Source organism: Aythya marila (assembly GCF_965140915.1).
Source record: "Aythya marila genome assembly, chromosome: 3".
NCBI lineage: Eukaryota > Metazoa > Chordata > Aves > Anseriformes > Anatidae > Aythya > Aythya marila.
Genome location: NC_139044.1, coordinates 8,746,199 through 8,766,308, shown reverse-complemented (window position 1 = coordinate 8,766,308; position 20,110 = coordinate 8,746,199). Strand labels below are relative to the sequence as shown.

At 37.1% G+C, this 20,110-nt stretch overlaps 1 protein-coding gene across 9 annotated transcripts in view; it reads right to left on the bottom strand.

Annotated features, from left to right (window-relative positions):
* RALGAPA2 (Ral GTPase activating protein catalytic subunit alpha 2) overlaps window positions 1-20,110 on the bottom strand; it is a 143,052-nt gene that overhangs the window by 74,648 nt on the left and 48,294 nt on the right. For all 9 annotated transcript variants that reach the window (XM_082757051.1, XM_082757052.1, XM_082757059.1 and 6 more), the window contains 8 exons: window positions 18,272-18,362; window positions 17,931-18,107; window positions 13,950-14,143; window positions 13,352-13,450; window positions 12,937-13,092; window positions 3,048-3,176; window positions 1,787-1,915; window positions 469-527 (listed from right to left, as the gene is read on the bottom strand). In XM_082757051.1, the coding sequence (XP_082613177.1) occupies window positions 469-527; window positions 1,787-1,915; window positions 3,048-3,176; window positions 12,937-13,092; window positions 13,352-13,450; window positions 13,950-14,143; window positions 17,931-18,107; window positions 18,272-18,362 (1,034 nt within the window). The remainder of the gene's footprint in view (window positions 1-468; window positions 528-1,786; window positions 1,916-3,047; window positions 3,177-12,936; window positions 13,093-13,351; window positions 13,451-13,949; window positions 14,144-17,930; window positions 18,108-18,271; window positions 18,363-20,110) is intronic.

Below are 20,110 nucleotides of genomic sequence, written 5' to 3'. Positions count from 1 at the left end.
CTCAAAGGAACAGTGACTTTTCATCAGTCAAATAAAAAAGTTAGAAAGAAACCAGTTAGAAATAAATCAGCACTGCAAAGATGTGATTTTTTCCAAATTTACTTTTAAGTAAATTCAAACAGAGCAGAATTTTGTAAGTTCTAGGCATTTAACCACAGCATATACCATCTTTGGAAACCAGGAATATTCCTTGAAATCAAAGACAATATAAGCAGGCCCTGTAAAAACAAAAAGCAAACAGGGAGGAAAAAAGCAATAAATGAAGAATGTGCTCTCTTCTCCCTCACACAGTAGGTCTACATCTTCACAGCACAGAGCAGACCTCATCACAATGCCACAGTAAGGAACTCAACTCAACAGGGTCAAAAAATAAGGCAGGAGTAACAAATCAGCTGTACAAACACAGAAAAATATGTAGGGAGAAAGTTTTTCCAATTTTCCCATTTTTAACTTCATTCAATATTTTACCTTGCAGCTTCACTTGGCTCCTCTGTAGCATTCTTCAATAAAATATTTATGAGGTAACACTAAAATGATAAAATAAATCAGAGTAAGTGTCCTTTTCATACATGCACTTTATTTGAACTTGTTTAATTTTGACATAGTTGTAAATGAAACGAGTTTTAAATCTTAGTCTATTCTTAAAGGACTTTAACTACATTTTGTTTACTATTTTTACCACAATTTTATTTCATCAAAAGAAGATTGCTTACTGATTGCACTTCAAGTATACAGACCCTTGCAGATGAAACTAATCAATCCAAAATCATGTACAGGCAGCAACGTGGAAATCAATTCATTTTCAGAGTTGGAAGGTGTTTACTATGAGTGTTCAGCACTTGATAATACAAACTATGGTGTACAAATTTTCAGCAAGTTAGATTTTGACCCACAAAAAATCAACACAAAAGACTTTAAAATCTAGCCTGCTTTAACACTCACCTGATGAGACTCTGGGGTGTGATAAAGAAATCCAGAATGGAAGCACTGGAAGAATGTTTTGCATTCTGTCCATTTTTACATTCTAAAGCCACACAAGGAATTCAGAAATTCCTCCCCAGTTTTAGCTAATTTTCCACAGTGGATCAGCATGGTGTCTCAAGTTTATCAAGGAGCAATAGAGGTTTGTACAAGGGCAACCATCTGAGCAGGTTCCATCAGCTAGTGATGCTCTAGGTCGCGTTTGTTGGGGTCTTTGTGGGAGGGTGTGCATGTGTGATTTTTCCTTTCAATGTTATTTTTTAAGGTCATTAAATTACAAAGTTTTCCACTGAGCAAAATAATTAATATTGCAGGGTATTTCACTGAAGTTAATGCCTGGGGAAAGACCATTCATATTAAGCTAATGGTTCTGTGTAAGAGTGGAATCAACTTAGCATTTTACTGTAATACCAGTAAGGCAGAAACTGTCTCCCCTCATACACACTCCACATCTCTTAGAGAACAACCTAATATACATAGATGCAATGAATGGGCACTTTAAATAATACCACGTCCACTGTTTAATGAATTGATGTGACAGGCATCTGGCTGGAAAACATAGCATTTGATCATAGCCAGTTCACTCTCCTTGAAAATAAAATGTAATTTGTACTATCTAAGCTTTGCTAATTTTATGGTGCATGTTAGGAAAAGCAATGCTTATCAAGTAAGTACATATAATGTGCGCAGTTGTGGGATTTTGATGAGAAGGAGGGATTTATTATTTAAACAAAAAGTGTACAGTAAAAAATAAGTGATTAAATAATAAAGATATGTTAGACTTACTAATTAAATGTGGCTTTACCTTTACATCTGCACTTCCCGCGATGATCTCACCAGCTTCTGAAATGGGCCGCAAGAGTGGGATTTCTTGGTAGATATTTGGAAAGCAAACAAGAGAACCAAGGATGGTATGAGCTTCTGAACGGGGAGCCTAACGAAAGGAAAAGTAAACAAAAATATTTTCTTCATCAAGTTATGAAAATAACATAAGCTGTGAGGCTAGTGTATATTACTGCAAATACTAAAAGTGCTGTATTCACAATACAGTGCAGAAAGTGTCCTGAGGAACATGTCCTGAGTAGCTTTTCCTTTAGAACTACTGCAAAATGAGCACTAAAGCAGTGACTAGCAAACGTTTCTTTGTCTGTGCTTTTTGCTGCTGTGTTTTTCTTTTTTCTGGTGCAGAACTCCTCCATCAGTGTGGATCTGGCACTACTCATGCTTTTTTTGTAACACTGAAAATACATTGCACACTGTTTTATGCTTATAGGAGAAAAGAAAGGTGTTTTGTGTTTGTTTTTTTTTAAGAACTCTTTCAATGGAAAGTCAAGCTTTCACTTCTTATTCGCATTTTAAGATTTATCAGAAATCAGGCTGATCAGCTTTTTCAGAGATGCCAGAAAATTAATGTCTAAGTGCTGAGGGACAATGCAACCAGACTCGCTGTTTTGTTTCTGCTTCAAGCTGGGAGATCTGTGTCCCCGTGCACCACCGTCTGCTCAGAAGCACAGACATCATGAGCAACAGTAAAAACATGTGGCCAGAATGGATCAAAAGGTCTCCCCTAAATTGCGGTTCCAGTGCTTTCCTGTTTTTTTTTCCAGGGCTGTCACATCATTACCCTTATTTTGGCATCCACCATTAATTTGCTGGTTTATTTTACTTCATTAATTTAATGGTTTAGAATCCCATTTCTGTTAGAGTTGATACTTCGTAAAACATTCTGCATTACAAAACAAGTTCCATATCTCAATCCGTGAAATCATCTCAGTGAAAAATGCTAACAAGATTCTAAGACCCAAGTCCTGCTTGTAGCACACAAACACATGGCAGCATTGGTGAGGATATGATTTCTCACACTTTGGCCTTTTGATGAAACGCCTCAGCAATGCTAGTATATCACCTTATCCCCCAGTTTCACACATCAGCTGCCATGGTATCTGCCCCCCAAGAGCCCCATTTCACCTTGCACTAATAAGTCTGCACCTGTTAGAGTGGAGACATCCCAAGCTTGTTAGCAAGCGGGCTCCCACAGGCCGGGCACAGGGCATTGCCATACTCACCTCCAGCATGTCTGCACTCAGCACTCTGGCTGCTGCTGTAATGAAGTCTCCTATCAGCATCGTAAAGCCAGGTAGGCCCAGGAAGAAAAACCAAGGTGGGCAATGCTTTATGACAGTATTCAAGATATCCTGAAAAATGAAGATAAGTTACCTGTTTGAGTAAAAAGATTAAAACAAAACAAAACAAAACACCAAAACAACAACAGGAGAGTTTAAGAGGATTTAACTTTGTAATTCACCAGTTCCCCACTCATCGAAGTGATGTTTCCCAGAGCCACATGCCTTGTCGCATAACAACTGCGGCTTTCTTTTGCATGTACATTTAGTAAGAAAACGGCATTTTGTATTTCAGTGACATTTGCACTCTTAAATTCCTATGAAAAAAACAAACACCTATGTCTCTTCATGTCTATGTGTAAAATAACTGTTTGCTTGTGAAACAAGACTTTGGATAAAGCAAGACATCCAAACTGTTAATCAATTTAAGACGAAGTTTTACACCATCCCAAATGAGGTACCTCCTAAAACAGTATTACTCAGAATTCTGTAGCCGTAACAATAATGAAATGACACAACTTACTGTCGCCTTTCACCCAAAGGAGCTTGAAGCACTACCTGACAGCAGGTAGCTTACACCTGTTAGGCTGCTCTAGCACATACATTTCAACTACACTGGGCTGGCTGAGAAGCAGTGATGTCAAATGCAAGAAGTGATTGCACTCAGCACAGTAACAAAGATAAACCTATAGTAACTAGATTGCTACTATTTGCTATTCTAAATAACTTAATTGCAAGTACAGATAAGCCTTGGGGGGAAAAAAAAAGATTAAAGACTTTTTGCTGAACTTTTAAAGAAAGTTTTCTTACTATTTTTTAAGAGGTTGCACTGTACTTGTAATACTAGACCACCAGCAACAGCTTTGCTCTCATAATTACCCCATGACACAGACCATATTTGAGATAAGCATTTCAAATTTAATCCTTCCTCATGTTTCAATTCTTCACAGTCTCTTCAAATCAGAGAAAAGTTCCTGCATTTAAGACTTTCTTTCTAGGACATTTCAGAAGGCTTATAATTAGGCTCAAAAGCTAAATTATCCTTACCTAGAGCATTACATTTGCAGAAGAACATGCTACAGTTATTTCTGTATTGAGTAGAAAATTATTTTTCTTCTCAATAAAATTTAAAAAAAAATTGTGAAGGAAAACAATTGTCAGTGTCCACCCTTACTGCTTTTATGATGTGTGAAAGATGGTTTGAATGTAAATTTTAGTCTGAAAATATGTCTTTATGCTCACTTTCTACATCAGAAGCTAGAGAAGTTAAGCTGATTTTTCTCTGTTTGAAGATATGCTTTAGCCACACTGGTATTTTCTCAATGCACTGCTCAACACCTGGGCAAAACCTATTTATTATTCTCCTGAAGTATTTACAGCAGTAACATCCTACAAAATAACAGTGTTATATATTTAAAATATTACCAAATAAATATTCGTTTTTAACATAGTACAAGATAATGCTTCCACTTTCCTGAATAAGCTAGAATGCCACTCGAGTTAATGTTTAAACTAGTTTTAATCACTTCCTTTGATACATTTTAAAGTCAATATCAGTCAATGCAAACATTCAAAAAGAAAGAACAGATGGATGCAGCAGCTCATAAAGTGGGTGGTAAACTCACGCTCCAAGCAGAACAAAAGACCCACCTTTTCATAATTAAGGGGCTGATTAACGCACCTCACTCCTCGCAGCACAACACACCTGTAATTACGAATGGAGCCAGGTACTGAGATGTGTTTGGTCTCTGAATAATTGGGCATCAAACCATAGAGCAACAGATGGGAGTACACTTCTGTTGACATATGCCACAATAAAAGAGCCTGTGCTAACCTGGCTTAAAAGGTAACAGAACATAGGAAGTACAAAGACCTGCTACAAACAACTGTGTTAACTCCTGTCCTTGTTCCATCAATCCCATCTGTTAAATACCACTGTAACGATCGCCTTGCATCATCAGCTCTTAGCCATGGTCATTGAACAGAACTCTTAGAAAATTAGGATAAAAAAATGTAATTGTAGAACTGTTGTTTTAACACCTTAATACCTATAAGCTTACAGCACAGCATAAATAATGCAATTTTTCACATATGCTGTGACAACACATTCACTACAGAAAGCTGCTAGAGTTCCGTTGCATGGATCTATTTGCTGTTTATGAGATGTACAACCACTAAAAAAAATACATTTTTCACAGTTAGAAGGCAAAAACCTTTGGAAAGTTTCTTTTTGGAAAGCTAATGAAACAATCCTCAGCTTTTCTTTTTTGTTACGTAGAAATACAGACCTTCTGGCACAGATCATATGCTGCGATGATACAACAGACTCAGAACCAATAAAAGTTAGCACTGTGCACAAACAGCCTAGTTTTCCATTAGTTTCCAGTGCCATTTTTCACCTCAGGCACTTCACTCAGTATTAGTCTGTGACAGCTTTAGTGACTTCATTTAAATTAGTACAGGGCAGAATACATCCTGAACATCATCTTGCTCTACTAGAGCTTATTGCAAACAGAACAGATTGGAAAGAAACCACACCTCAGGAAGGCGTTTGCAGGTAAAATTTGACAATTTTTCTACTGTTTCCCAGAGAGCACACTTTCATGCACAACACAGCTAACAATAAAACCATGACTTCACGTATTAATTCAGTAGCATTGCAAACTTATCAAAAGATTCAGGTTTATGAGAAAGTGGCCCAGTGAGAACATACGTCCTATCAGTGATATTGCAAAAATCAGGTAATTCAAACAGAGGCAAGTTGTTTCCTTCCCTTTAAAGCACTGTTCTATAAATGTAAACTGTGTTCAGCAGCTTACAGCTTAGTAAATGAATCACTTTAATTGAATGCTATGTACACAGTAACTGGAAAAACACAAGCAATAAGAAAAACATATGGTGATGGCAATAGAAATTGGTTTACTCATTCTGTACAGTGTTGTTTCTTTACTTCTTTCATAATTGACCTTTAGAATGATAAATGTGTAAAATAATTTTGGTTTATTATGGCTCCGAACCTTTCAGCAATTACACAGAATGAAAATTTAAAAGGAAGTATTCATTCTGGAAGCATTTCAATTGTTTACATAATTGCACAGCTATAATTTAGTGTTCATGTTGTTAAAGAAAAGTGAAAAAAAAGGACCATTATGGACTATTTCAATTCAAAATGATGCTCTGTAGCGTTAAAAATGGGGAGGAAGGGAGAGAAGGGGGCAAACACACACACATCTGTTTCAAATGGATTAACCCTATAAAAGGCATAATATTTCTGTATAGGGTAATCTAGTAATCCAAATAATTTGGTCATAAACATCCAGTGAGTAAGTGGAAAAAAAATTCAAGTTCACTGAAAGGTTGATTACAAAAATATTCTTCACCTAATTTTTGTTCAAGGTTTTGCAGATTACAGGTGTAACAAAATAGCCTGCCATCTGCCTTCCTCACGTTTCCAATTGTCCCTCAACAGGAACAACATGGATTTTTTACTTAAAGTTCACTCTGTTCTTCCCAGAGACATACCTCATTTGGGGCTGAAATTTACAGCACAGAGAAGATTATTAATTTAAACAGGACATAAGTGGTAAATCCTTCATTTTCCTTTTATTTTAAAGTAACGACTGATTCCATTTACTTATTCCAAGCTCTCCCAGCTGGCATTACATTTTAGGTAAGAGTTAACTTGTCAAAAATTAAGTTCCGATAAAAGTTTGTGAAGAATTTTAACACGCTCAGAAAGCACAGGACTGCTTGTCAGAAAATCTATTTCAATCTGTCATTTAAACCTAATGTTCAAAAAAAATTATCTTTGCTGAAGTATCTTGTGATTAGATGTAACAGAGAGAGAAACTGAAAACCAGAATACATGTAATATATTGGATTTGGAAAACAGATGACAGACAGATTATCACATAAATTACCTGCTGGTAATTGTTACTTGCCCCCAAACTACATTAGAAAGCTCTTTTAAAGGTGCATTTGGAACATAAAAACAACCTTTGTGCTCATATGGAGAAGTGCCCAGATGCCTTATTAACAGAGATCAGACAAATATCTTAAGTGAACAGAAGTTTGTCCCATTTTAAAGTATGTTTGATATTTCTATTGCCTACTGCCTGAAATGCTGAGACAGCTTTGTGTTGGCAGACAGACTTCTCCCAAACACCTGTGGCAGGACCACCAGGGAGTCTGGCAGTGAGATGCCAGCACATGGTGCCAACCCAGCTGCAGTGCTGGGGTGACCCCCTCATGGGGAAGGTAGCTTAGGGACAGGATGATGAGCAGGCATTTGTTAGAAGAACACACAGCTCCTACAGTTGGCATTACCTGGTTCTGCCTTTCTTCCAGTCAATCCTAGCAGCTGTTTTTCTCCAGCACTGCCAGTGTATCCTCCTGATGTGGGTGAGCAGAGGGGCATGCAGCGTCTTCTGAGAGAACTGCTCACCCAGTACAGAGCAGGTAAATGTTCTGCAGAAAGGCAGATGTGGGGGAGACTACAGAAGGAGAAAATTGAGGTAGCTACTGGAAGGTCACAGCAAACTAAAATATGTGACTCTAAGCCTTATTATCTAAAGACTACGTTATGATTTTTTTTTAATGGCAGTCTGGAGAGAAATGTAAATATGTGCTATGGTTTCTGAGATGTTGTATAACTAAGAGTCCTCATGTGAAACACTATCAGACAGAAATCTAGGCAAGAAGTACTTATCCCACTGCATACATGAGGGAAGCTCCCATCTACAGTACCTTTGGAAGACAATGCCCCACACAGCTACCACACATCCCAGTGCACAGCACCAGTGATCTCGCAGCCATGAGTTGAACACTGCTTCTTGTTGCAGAGTAAGAATTTAACAGAAAGATATAAAAGCTTACAAGCAACTCTATTACAAAATGTTCCATATAAATCAGCAATCACACACAAAACTTCAATCTTGCCATACTTTGCATTTCTACATGAGCTTACTTTGAAACTGACAAAGTTTTCTTTCCACAGTAAGCAACAGTTTATTTTAAACAAACTAAGGGGCTTATAGACAAGCATAACATATATTAATATATCATTATCATTACTGGTAAATTATTAAATCTAGCTCCTTTCTTATACCACTAAAAGGACCAAGCTAAAAACGTGGCTGTTAACTTCTCCATCTTCAGCTGCACTGCATGCATGTGGGCTTATGCTGTTCTGCATAGCAAAAGAAGCCAGGTCTCTGTGTGCTGAAATTCAATCACCAGGGACATCTGTCAACTCATTTGGATCTGGGCTTTTTTCCCCCCATATTTAAAGTTAGTACTGCATTTAATATCATTAAACAACAAAAAGCCCTTAGTGCAGTCTTTAGCTGTCCTTTTCAGAGAATCTCTGAAGTATGTATTTTTTATTATGTTCCTTACTATTTCTTTATGAAGTAACCTGCTCCAAAAATATGCTGGCAAGCCAGTATAATTGCAGATTTACTGAACCTAATTGTTGAAACTCTCTTCAAAAGCCAGGAATATAACTATCCTGTCAGCTCACTTTTCAGATAACAATCTCTAACACTACAGGCCAAAAATGCAGTGGCATATGTTGTCAATAGCTTACGGCAAGTGTGTTAACTGATGCCAAAGCCCTGGTAGCAGGGTGAGACTCTCCCCAAAAATGACACGAAAGAGCTGGCAGTTCCAAAACTTGCAACATTTTGAAAAGCTGCCTCTTCTTCTACAGAGAATACCAAAAGTTGTAGGAATTAGAATTATCTCAATAGTAGTTTTTCTGAAAAGGGGGCTGAGTAGCATTAGTAGAATTTTGGAATAGAGTTTTAGGGTGTTTGTTTTTTTTACCAGAAAAAATAGGGAAGCTATAAAAGAAAAAGCTTACATACTTCAAGTTCATGATGCAAAAATTACTGCTACAGTAAGCAGCCAGTAGAAATGAGAAAAAATACATTTCTTTTCTACACCTAGACATTTGTGCATTGCAATATTAGAATTCAGTTGAATTTTAAAAGCTGTATGTATCATCCAAATCAAAAAATATGAATTCTTACGATTGCTGCAAGTGGGGGCTTTTCAACCCTTAAACTCACACAGTTATGCCCACCCAAGCTGCAACAGGCTCTCCTGTGGAATCCTCTAAAAATCTCTTCCCAAGAACATGCCATGATTCTCCATGGTTTAAACCAGGAGCTGGAGCAAATGCAGGTGACACCAGGATGGCTTTCATGAAGCTGCAGACTGAATGATACAGTAAAGAAATGGATGTTGCTGGGAAAGACCTAGGCATTCCTGTAACCACTGCTGCCTGGCTGAGTTGATACCAGAAGAAATACTGGATAGAAAAAGTCTGTCCTGCACAGGTGTGATGGACTAGAAAGACCCTGAAGGCATTTGAAGGCTGACAGACCTCAGTGGTATAAAGGGCAAAAGAACTGAAGTTAATGCAAGCAGTACCTCCTGCATCCTGTCTGAGTGATTCCTGATACACTGTCTTCTCAGGATTTTCAGTCAAGCTCTGGATGCAAGTGGAAACATTGCCTTCGCTACCAGGTGAAGATAGTGTATAAAAAATGAAACCATGCTCTAATTCACTTTCCTCTGTACTGGTGAGGGAGGGGAGGTGGAGAACCTGAGTGAACTTTGTTCATAAAAAGCAGTGGGAAAATCTGAACTCACTAGAGCATCAGAGAAATGCCCACTGGCTCAAGTGGTACAGGAGCAGAATTGTTGTTGCACAGTCACCTGTGCCCTGGGTTCAGGGCACTTGGCACACTGAAAGTAGTTGTGGCGCCAGGCTGTGACTTACTTCTCCCACCTGAAAAGGTGATGCAATTGTTGCAGAGAATTGTACACTTCCTCAAGTGGAGATGTTTGTTGTTTGACACTCAGACATGGATAAATTAGCCATGGCTTAGCTACAACACTGTCTCCTTTCTCATCTGCTGAACTAATTGCTAAATCTTGAACTCCAAGTATCATGGGAGCTTTTTATAAAATATACCTTTACATTGCTCTTTTATATGCTCCAGGGGACAAGTCTTCAAAACTAGGTTGCACTTTGCATGAATGTATTAATAAATGTATTATTTTGTTTTTTACCATTACCAAAACCTACACAATGCAGCAGTAATTTTGTATACTCATACCCTCAAGAGAGGAGTGAAACACAATTGAGCAATTTAGAGTAACAGGTAATGGAAACAGTGCATACATTAGAGGAGGAGGGCTGCATTCTCCCAAGTCTAGGAAAAACCTTTTTCACCTATCCAGATAGCTACGTGTATCTGAACATGTATCTACTGAAATAAATACAACTACTATCTGCTCAGAAAGTCCAATTAGTGTCTTTGGTAAGGTATTTATCTTTATATTGAAGTCCGGCTTTCATTAAAATTAATTGTATAACTGCACTTTGCTCATGTAATACAAGATTTGTGGACTTTTTTTTTTTCTTCTAAGAGAAGTACATTTCAAAAAGATATATTTCTGATGCTAAAATACTGATAATCATATTCAGATTATAAGGTTTCTGACCATAACTTTACTAAATTATGTAGCCATATAAAAGGCTCATCTAAAACAACCAATGTGATTTCCTGGAGCTGGTCTACCTTTGTGTTGCTTCTCTCCATTAATTTTTAAAATTGTACTAGTCACATACATAGAATGAAAATTCCCCCATGAGAAAATCCCCTTCTCCTTTCTTCTGTTAATGTTCCATAAAAGTGAGAAATATATGCTTATGTTTAGGAAAAAAAAATCACAAAGCAGATTGCTCTTTCTTTCCACTACAAGATCTCCAATTTCCAGCCCCTTCACGCAAAACAGATCAGATTTCCCCCACACCTGGGTAGTTTAATCTTTTGGCGGCAAGGTAAAAGGCTGGTGAAATACCTTGCCTGCACCATCAATCTACCTGTGGAAGAAAGACCCTGTGTTCAATCATTAGGGTACCAGATGGCATCTAGCATAAATAACTCCCTGGCTCCACCAAAATACTTGAGAAATATATCCATGACCCATATTAACAGTTATTCTGTTATTCTGCCTCAAACAATACATTCCTGCAATTGTATTTATTGCAGGTGTTACCTTCAACATGCAAAATATTGAGCTACTCTAAACACCCATTGAGCAATGTGACCCTAATCAAACTGCAAATATGGAAATAGGTATAATGAACTGGCTTTGCATCAACATGTTGCATGAGAATTGAAGCCCCAAAGCACCATGAGTGAACATCTCACATCATCCAGTATCATAGCTAATGAAAGCAGAACTGGAAGGACAGTAACACAAGAGAAAACTTGCGGTCAAGTGTGCCACCAAGAGGCAACAAAAGCAGAACCAAGAGAGCCAAAGAAGAATAAAAGAGCAGCATTAGTGTGCAAAATATCTGGGAAACCATGGAATGATCTGTACTGCCTTCATCAGCCAGTCTTCACTTCTTGATCTTAGTGTCTGCATTGCAAATTTGCACACAGACTGAAATATGAAGTGCAACAAAGCAACAGGCTTAAAATCAGTGGAGCTGTTATTAACACCAAACCACAATGAATGGTGAGAAATACAGCTCATCAAGAATCAATACCAGGTTTTAAAAATCACCGAGTCTCTATGTAAGAAACTCTTTTCCAGGATTTTTCTCCAGTGTCACTAGTAGCACACCAGGACAATTAACAGAAAAACTCTGGCCCAAACCATCTGTAGGAGACCTAGTCAGTTCTCTTCCTAAAAAGAGAGCATGCTGTGAGTCTGTGTAAAGAAAAAAACAAGTTATCCTAAATGCATGCCTTAACTTTTGAAGGTGAGAACACAGGAAGATGTTTTTGCATGTATCATAGTATTAGTGTTTTGCTTTTAGGAAGTATAGTTCAAAGAATATTCTGCTACTAATAGTTTTTCTTCTTCCATACCTACAGAAGCACTTGGGAGCAGGTGGAAAGCTTGCAGAGAATGCACGACAGATGGTTTTCTTTCCTTTACTTTTGCAAAACAGGGACACGTGAAGTTTTCAAGTGCAGGGTTATGCAGGCCAGCACAGAGAGAGGGACTGAGTTGCTGATTGCAGCAAGGCACCCATGTTCAAGGTGTGAGCAGCATGTTGCACGCTGGTAAAGCTAAAAACAGCTTCACAACGTTTAAAAAAATGCACCACTAACCCAGCACTAGTTATGCAAAAGAACAGGCCTTCTTGGGGATTACAGGAGTAGCAAAGATTGGTAACAACTAGCATAACCAAATCTGTGCAAGACTGTTCCCTTTGGCTTGATAAAGGTGCGAGAAGTAACTCCCTGAAGCAGCAAATACCTCTACAGGTTTTATAAAGAGGTCCATGTGCCCTCTGCTGGCATCTGCAGTGCAGCTCTCGCCATTGTATACATCAGAGTATTTCTTTTAAGGATGAAAACACACTGTTACAGCTATAAAAACACAGGCATGGTTTTAGAATGTCTATTTTGCTGAGAGTATTTCTTATAATTCTTATGCATATTTAGCTGCTTCTGTGGTCCAATAATCCTTTTACAGCTCAAGTTTTTTCCTCATCTCCCACCGACTACATTATTGGTTAGGCCAAACCATGGCATATAAACCCAGAAATGGCATTTATTCACATATTTATTCACAGACACAGAATGTTTAGCCAAGAACAGCTGTCCAGAGTGGTAAGATAACCTGAAGAGTATGGAGAAAGTTCAGACTGTAGTCTAATCAAAGAGAAGAACGGACTAGGCTATACATGGATAATTTCATACAATCGTTTCTTTCTGCTTCTTCAAAAATGAAACTAAAAACATTTCCATCAGCATATGGAAAAAAATGTATGATTTTTTTTAAAGAAGGCTTTTACCTGGTCTTCACTTGTTAAGCCAAGGTGCATCACAAAATAAAAATGAACTAGGAAATCAGAATTCGGCAGAACATCTTGACGCCTAGTCATCATAGCACAGATCAGCCTGTATGCCTGAAGTTTTCCTTCCTTATATTCATTTGGCAGGGTGGTTGCCTAAAAAGAGCAAAAGCCTTGTTTTACTACATTTTTCCTAGTAGTTAGTTAATACAAAATTGTTATTTTCAGCAGATTTTCCATACAGCAAATCTACTGTATTTATTAAAATAGACTTGAGTCCAAATGTCCTCTGGAAGATATCTGTTGTCTTAGAAAGCAGTGATTGTGAGAATTATGAATTATGCAACTGAACACTCATAAATTTAATATTTATACAGAAAAAAACACTAATGTGAAAATTTTAGAAATAACTTACCTTGAATAACCATGATGCAAATATTCTGAGAGGAGGAATTAAGACAGGAGGAGAGGGAGTTGACTGATTATCCATACTTATAGCAAGGTTGTCCCTTACCTGGTGTTTTTAAAGGATGAGAGGTAATAAGCACAATAGCTTACTTTATTAATGTTATTTATTTCATATTATTATTTTTCTATTTTATTATAGCACCTCAAGGCGCTATACCCTGTGCTACCCAAACAGTTCCTCTTTAAGCAAACACCTCCAGGAAAACACATTCTATAATGCTATATAGCCTAACCAAATATTATCATTTTAGGTTGTACCATCTGCTTTTACACTTAACACAACATTTGCAATATTCTATTCTATACCTCTGTTTTCTTTGCTACCGTTTCATGATGCCATGTAAATCAACTAATCTAAATTCTCATGATTAAACAGGAATATTTTTTTACTCAGGATAGCTACTAGAAGTCAAACAAAATCTGACAAAACTTATGACAGAATCCTCCAAATATCATGCTTGTGTTCCATATACTAATCCTAAACTAAACTTAAGTATCATTTTTACAGGAAAAAAAATATTATATGAAAGTTTGATATACTATACCTTTGCAAGTTTATACCACAGCTCATAGAGATACCCAAAAACTTTTGCATGAATTTTAGGTGACTGTATATTGTTCACATCTCCAAGAATTCCCAAGATCCTCCTCCATAGCACAGCAGCAGAATCAGGATGCCAACCAATGAGACTTCCACCGGCAATTATACTGCAGTCATCAGCAAGATATTCACTGCTGTCTGTAAATTTTAAAATGCTCAATTTCACTGAATTACAAATGCAGTGTACAATATAAATGGAATCAAAAAAGTGGGAATATCAATACAGAATAGGAATAGTAATTCTGAACATGTCTGATGGGATCTCACCGAATATAAACACTAAGCAAATACAATGACTTGGAAATTACAAGCAAACATCAGAAAAACATAAAGCATTAGGCTGGATAATAATTTAAAAACATCAATCACTTTTGCAAGAGTATCACAGTAGTTCTACGAGTTGTACAAAAGTATGTCTATACCTAAAATCTCTACATAATAGTTTCTTCATTTTTACTTTTTTTTTTTTTTTTTTTTTTTTTTTTTTTATAAATCAAACCATTATCTTCTAGAAATCATGAAAGCCTACAATTCCACAGTGTTTGTATCTTGGGGTTTTACACAGATAACAAGAATATTATGGAATTCGAGAATGAAGCTTAATATTATATAAAGCAATTCAGTGAAGCATATCTAAAAGCCAATTATATAAAACATATATGAAATCAACAAGTGAGATTAATTTTTCCTATGTGATGACCTTGGGCTGTGAAGAGGGTTTCTCTTTCACAACAAAGTAGTTTCTAAGCAAAACTCTTTTGGGTTAGGGAATTGCATTTCCCTATGACACAAGGAAAAGACACATCAACTTTTACCCAGAAAAGATAAAGAGCAAAGATTTATGTTTTAATATAAACAGGAACTTTAGAGTAGAGATACCTGAAAGTTTTGGTCTCAACAAACAGAACATACGTAATTGTCATAAATAATTTGTCACTGAGTCGCACCATTTTATTTCTAAAGAGTACGCCTAAAAATGTTTTGTGACAGAAGTACCAAAAACTTAAAATGTTCATTGTGAAGTTTGGAAAGTTTACTACCATGCATAAAGACCAGAGCTGTGGATTTATTTATAAAAGGACACTTTGGCCTTCCTGGGTAAGCATACTCACAAATTAGAGGGGAAAAAAATGACACAGAAAAATAGTGAAGGCATATTGCCACTCCTGCAGGCCCTAGGCACAGGTAGACTTTCTTGATGATGATATACCTGCATGAGATGCTGCCTCCACGCATCGCACATTGCAGAAGAACACAATGATCATCTTCCCAGACTAAACGCAGAACGCTGTTAAGACCTATTATTCCTTATAATTTTTTTTCATCTCAGAAGTGATCTCTCCCACTAAATCATCTCCCTCTTCTACATTACTCAAGGGAGCACATGGTTCAAAGCAAAAACTGGCGAGAAAACACAAGCTAAAGGGCCTTCTGTATAGAGACAACCCAGCTATAAATCAGTTTTGTATCAGACAGACTGCCCTCACTCAAGGCTTTTTTAGCAGGAAGGCAAATGCAGTTAAATGTACTCTGTACATGTCTGAAACTCATGTACTCTGAAAATATATTCAATCAGTAACTGGCTTTTACAGGTAGTATTTCCATTGCTAAGTGTCTTTTCTCTGTAGAGAGCAATAAGGTCGCCCCTGCGCCTCCTCTTCTCCAGGATGAACAACCCCAGCTCCCTCAGCCGCTCCTTGTAGGACTTGTTCTCCAGACCCCTCACCAGCTTCGTCGCCCTTCTCTGGACTTGCTCGAGAACCTTGATGTCCTTCTTGTAGAGAGGGGCCCAAAGCTGAACACAGTACTCGAGGTGTGGCCTCACCAGAGCCGAGTACAGGGGGACAATCACCTCCCTAGCCCTGCTGGCCACACTGCTTCTGATACAAGCCAGGATGCTGTTGGCCTTCTTGGCCACCTGAGCACACTGCTGGCTCTTATTCAGCCGACTATCAACCAATACTCCCAGGTCCTTCTCTGCCTGGCAGCTTTCCAACCATTCCTCTCCCAGCCTGTAGCTCTGCTTGGGGTTGTTGTGCCGCAGGCGCAGGACCCAGCACTTAGCCTTGTTGAACTTCATGCAGTTGGCCTCAGCCCATCGGTCCAGCCTATCCAGATCCTCCTGCAGAGCCTTCCTGCCCTCGAGCAGATTGACACACGCACCTAGCAGATCGACACACACACCTAAACCTTTCTTTTAAAGCTTTGGGGATTTTTTTTTTCCTTTTTTGTTTTGTTTGTTGCAGTATTATGAATTCCCAAAGTATTAAAACAGATGTTATTTTTAAGTGTGTTAGAATGCTCCTTCAACAGAGAAGAGATCATCTCTCATCAGAGAATTTAATCCATCTATTCTGTTCAGGTGATAGCATTACACTATTTTTTGCCTTACGCTGTGGAGGTTTTGACAGCAAAACAAAGGTTTTTTATTTTAGAAAGCCTCCAAATCTTAAGACCAAATATGTATTTTGTTGTAAAAGAAAATTAAACACCCAAATGAATCCAAGTAACCATATGACATATCAAAATCCTGAAGGCTCAGCTTGTGACATAATTTTACTACAACAGTAGACATCGTTCACAAGTGAAAGATGAGCAAGGGACTCAGATCCTTCCCGCGTTCTCCATGTAACAACCATGCAGCAAACAGTAGCAGGTTTGACTCAGATAAGGTGTTCAAAGGAACAACGTGAAGGTGTTCTCTGACTGTGTGGATGTACAGTGAGCAAAAAGAGGGTTGTGTACACCATAAGGATAACTTAGATATTCTAACATGCCAGTCTGAAATAAGCTGTACACTGTCTTATACGCAGCCACACAGTATGAGCGGACACACGGACAAACAAGTTGGACAAGAACCAGAAAAGCAGCGAGAGCATGCCAGATCCATTGGGTAATTAAACATTTGTTACCACACTACTCTTTTAGTCCACATTACCTTTCAGATTATTTTATATAGCTCATTCTGTTTGTGAACACAAAAGAGCAATTTCTTGTATCACAGACAAAGCAATGAATTTATCATACATAACAATCCTTGCCGGGTATTGTATTACTACCTTTTATATAATGGTAATCTGAACTATGGAAAAAGGTGCACTGGTTCGTCAAACCAGCAGTATTTTAAAGAAAAAGCGATCATGAAAAAAATACCCTTGAAACTATACAGCTCATGAGTAAAAACAGCAGATAAGATAGTTTCACATGTTACTGTATTAAGTTACTGAAGTAAAAACCCTGACTCACATCTTGCATATTAGATGGAAAGGTACCCGGCTAAGAATCAAAACATTTTAGCAGATAACTGTAAGTGTTGGATATGTCAAAGATACTATAACTAAAATTAAAAGGCAAAAGAGCTTTATTTCCATATTAACTTTTCTGAGAATGCTACTTATCACATTCTACTGGAATACAGGCAATGCACACCCTGAAGTATAAATAAGGAGGGTAACAGGATTAAGATGAGAAAAGTTGTTATGCATTAATCAGTTATTTCCCATCAGTTAATATATACAGTAAGGAACTCCCTGCACTTTCTTAGGCAATTCTGCTATGAAATAAAATCTATTAATTTAATAGAAATTTAATTAATTCATTTTACTTGAACACTAGTGTAGGCTAAGAGAGCACAAAGATCAACTATCACATTTCTGCTGATGAGCAGTAATTTGACATAGCAAGCAATGCAATCATTTTCAATTGTGCTTTCATTTTCTGGATTAGAATGTGTTGGCACCTATGTCACCTTCATTCTAATTATACAAATTCCTTAAACTCTGGCCATTTAAATCTCTTTTTTGACATAACAAAAGCTTGGTGACATGCCTAAAGGACATACGTTTTAATATGCAAACTGAACTGTATGAACTGCTTTTTGATACAAAAATCTAAAATAGTAAATATAGTTTCTGGACTAGAGTACCTGTTAAATTTGCATTATCTGAAGGACTAAGCTGAAGCCAGTGAGGTGCATCAGTATCCACACAAACATCTGTTGATGCATTAACTTCATGGTCTTCTTCAGAAGCTTGCCAGGGGATGAGTGCAATCTCTACTTCATTATTATACCCAACGGATGTGTCACTGCTAACACTTTCACCTAAAGCAAACAGAAGATTAAAAAAGATCTCAGATCCTATTTTTAAAAATTGCATTAGCAAAACCTGGTGAGGAAAGTGCCTAATGTATCTGTAACAAGAAAAAATTATCACACTGATTTAAATTGATAAGCTTAAGAAAAATACTGTATTTCTTGGAACTCACTTTTTTCTCTCTCCCTACAGTTTCCATGTGTTTGTTGGAAGTCTGCTTTCAAATCTAATTCATCTGTACTATTGCTCCTTTGTACTAGTACCTTCAGAGAAAAAAAAATAGTATTAATCTGAGTTTATTAATTACATTTTTGAGAACTACATATTCTTGCAAATTCAATACACAAACACACATATAGAGAAAGTTACTAAAAGTTAATCATAACTGAGTCAATATATTTTAATCTATACCTGGACTACCAAATATCTTTAGATGTCTTAAGGACACCATCATGTTTTCAGTTTCTATTTCTACTCCCTTTCTTAAACTCAGTTTACCTACTAAGAGGCACGACTTTCTACTGATGTTTTTCCACAAAGCTGAAACCATTCAAAACTTTCAAAAGTATCAAAAAACCTTTCAGGAAGAAATTGGTAGTCATCTCTTATGTTGATGCATTACTTTGTTGCAAAACAACCCATTTGAAAGCACCTAATCTTTTGTTTACCTTAATTTTTTATTTTTTTTTTTTTTTTTTTTTTTCAAATGGATTTATAGCCTACTTGCTGAAAAACCATCAGGCAATTTTCTGCTTCTAGATGATACTCCTCCGTCCCTAAGCGTAATTGCTTTGCTTTACATCTGGTAGATCACCTTCAAATTCACATTTCTTGCATTTCCATGTCATCTATAATAGCAAAACTTGGTTTCTGCCAGAAAATAGAATACCATGTTGCTTGTCACTATATAAGTGTGCAACAAAACCCCCATGTTCTGCACCTCACCCCTAGGAGCATACCAGATCTAACTGCTAAAGGAATCTCTGCTCTGAAACTCCTCAATTCAACTAAAAATTCTGAAATTCCCTTTTAGTTTTGTATTTGTAATTAGTAGTGTTATTTTTAAATAAAATTCTATTTTTTTCTGATTTGCTGTCCAGACCATTAATCCATTTTCTTTCTCCATATATCTGAGAAAGTAAATTATTGCCACCAAAGACATAACTAACTCACAGAAATTATTATTATATTAATGAAGGCTGTAGGTTTGGTTTGTTTTGCTTTGAGCTGGGCATCATTCAAGCATTCCCAAGAAAGAAATGCTTCCTCGTGCTGCCTGATAGACTGCAGAATCATTTCTCCTCCATGGCAAATCTAGCTTTTGGTGATTAGTGATGACAATATGCAATTGTGTTGTGATATTAAGTCAAACTGGTCCACATAGAACATCAGCAACTTATGTTGTATATACATGGTCAAACCTCAGCTTCCAGTTGCAAAAGAAGGTGAAACTACAATGTGTTTGACAGCCCCAGCAGCATGTGCTTGTAAATATTTTATAATACATGCCACAGGAATAGAATGGGGAGACAGATTAATTTTTAATTTAATTTTAATTTAATTTTAATTCTCCACAACTACTGAACCTATTCCTCTCCCTCTCCCCTCACCTCCATCACATGTAGTCCACTAGATTTTCCTTCCCACTGTAAGGCACTTTGTTATTCCTGACGTGATTAATGAAAGCACTTCAAAAAAAACCCTTGTCTCTCCAGAGGTGTTAGTATTTTACTAACAGTACTTTAAGTCCAGATATATGGGAGAGCCACGGACCAGAGATGAGATTCATCTTGAAGTCCTCCATGTTGCATTGCATTATACTTCCACAAAGATGAAGTCATTTATTATTTCTACTGCTTGTTCCAAAGTTGCATTAAAAATTTACAAAGCTTGCCTGTCCTAATGTTAACTTATACAAATAATCTGCAATAAATAACTAGTGTTACAAATTGTGCTGAAGGAAATTATTTTCCTCAATACTTCAAACCATCAACCATTTATTCCACTGTAG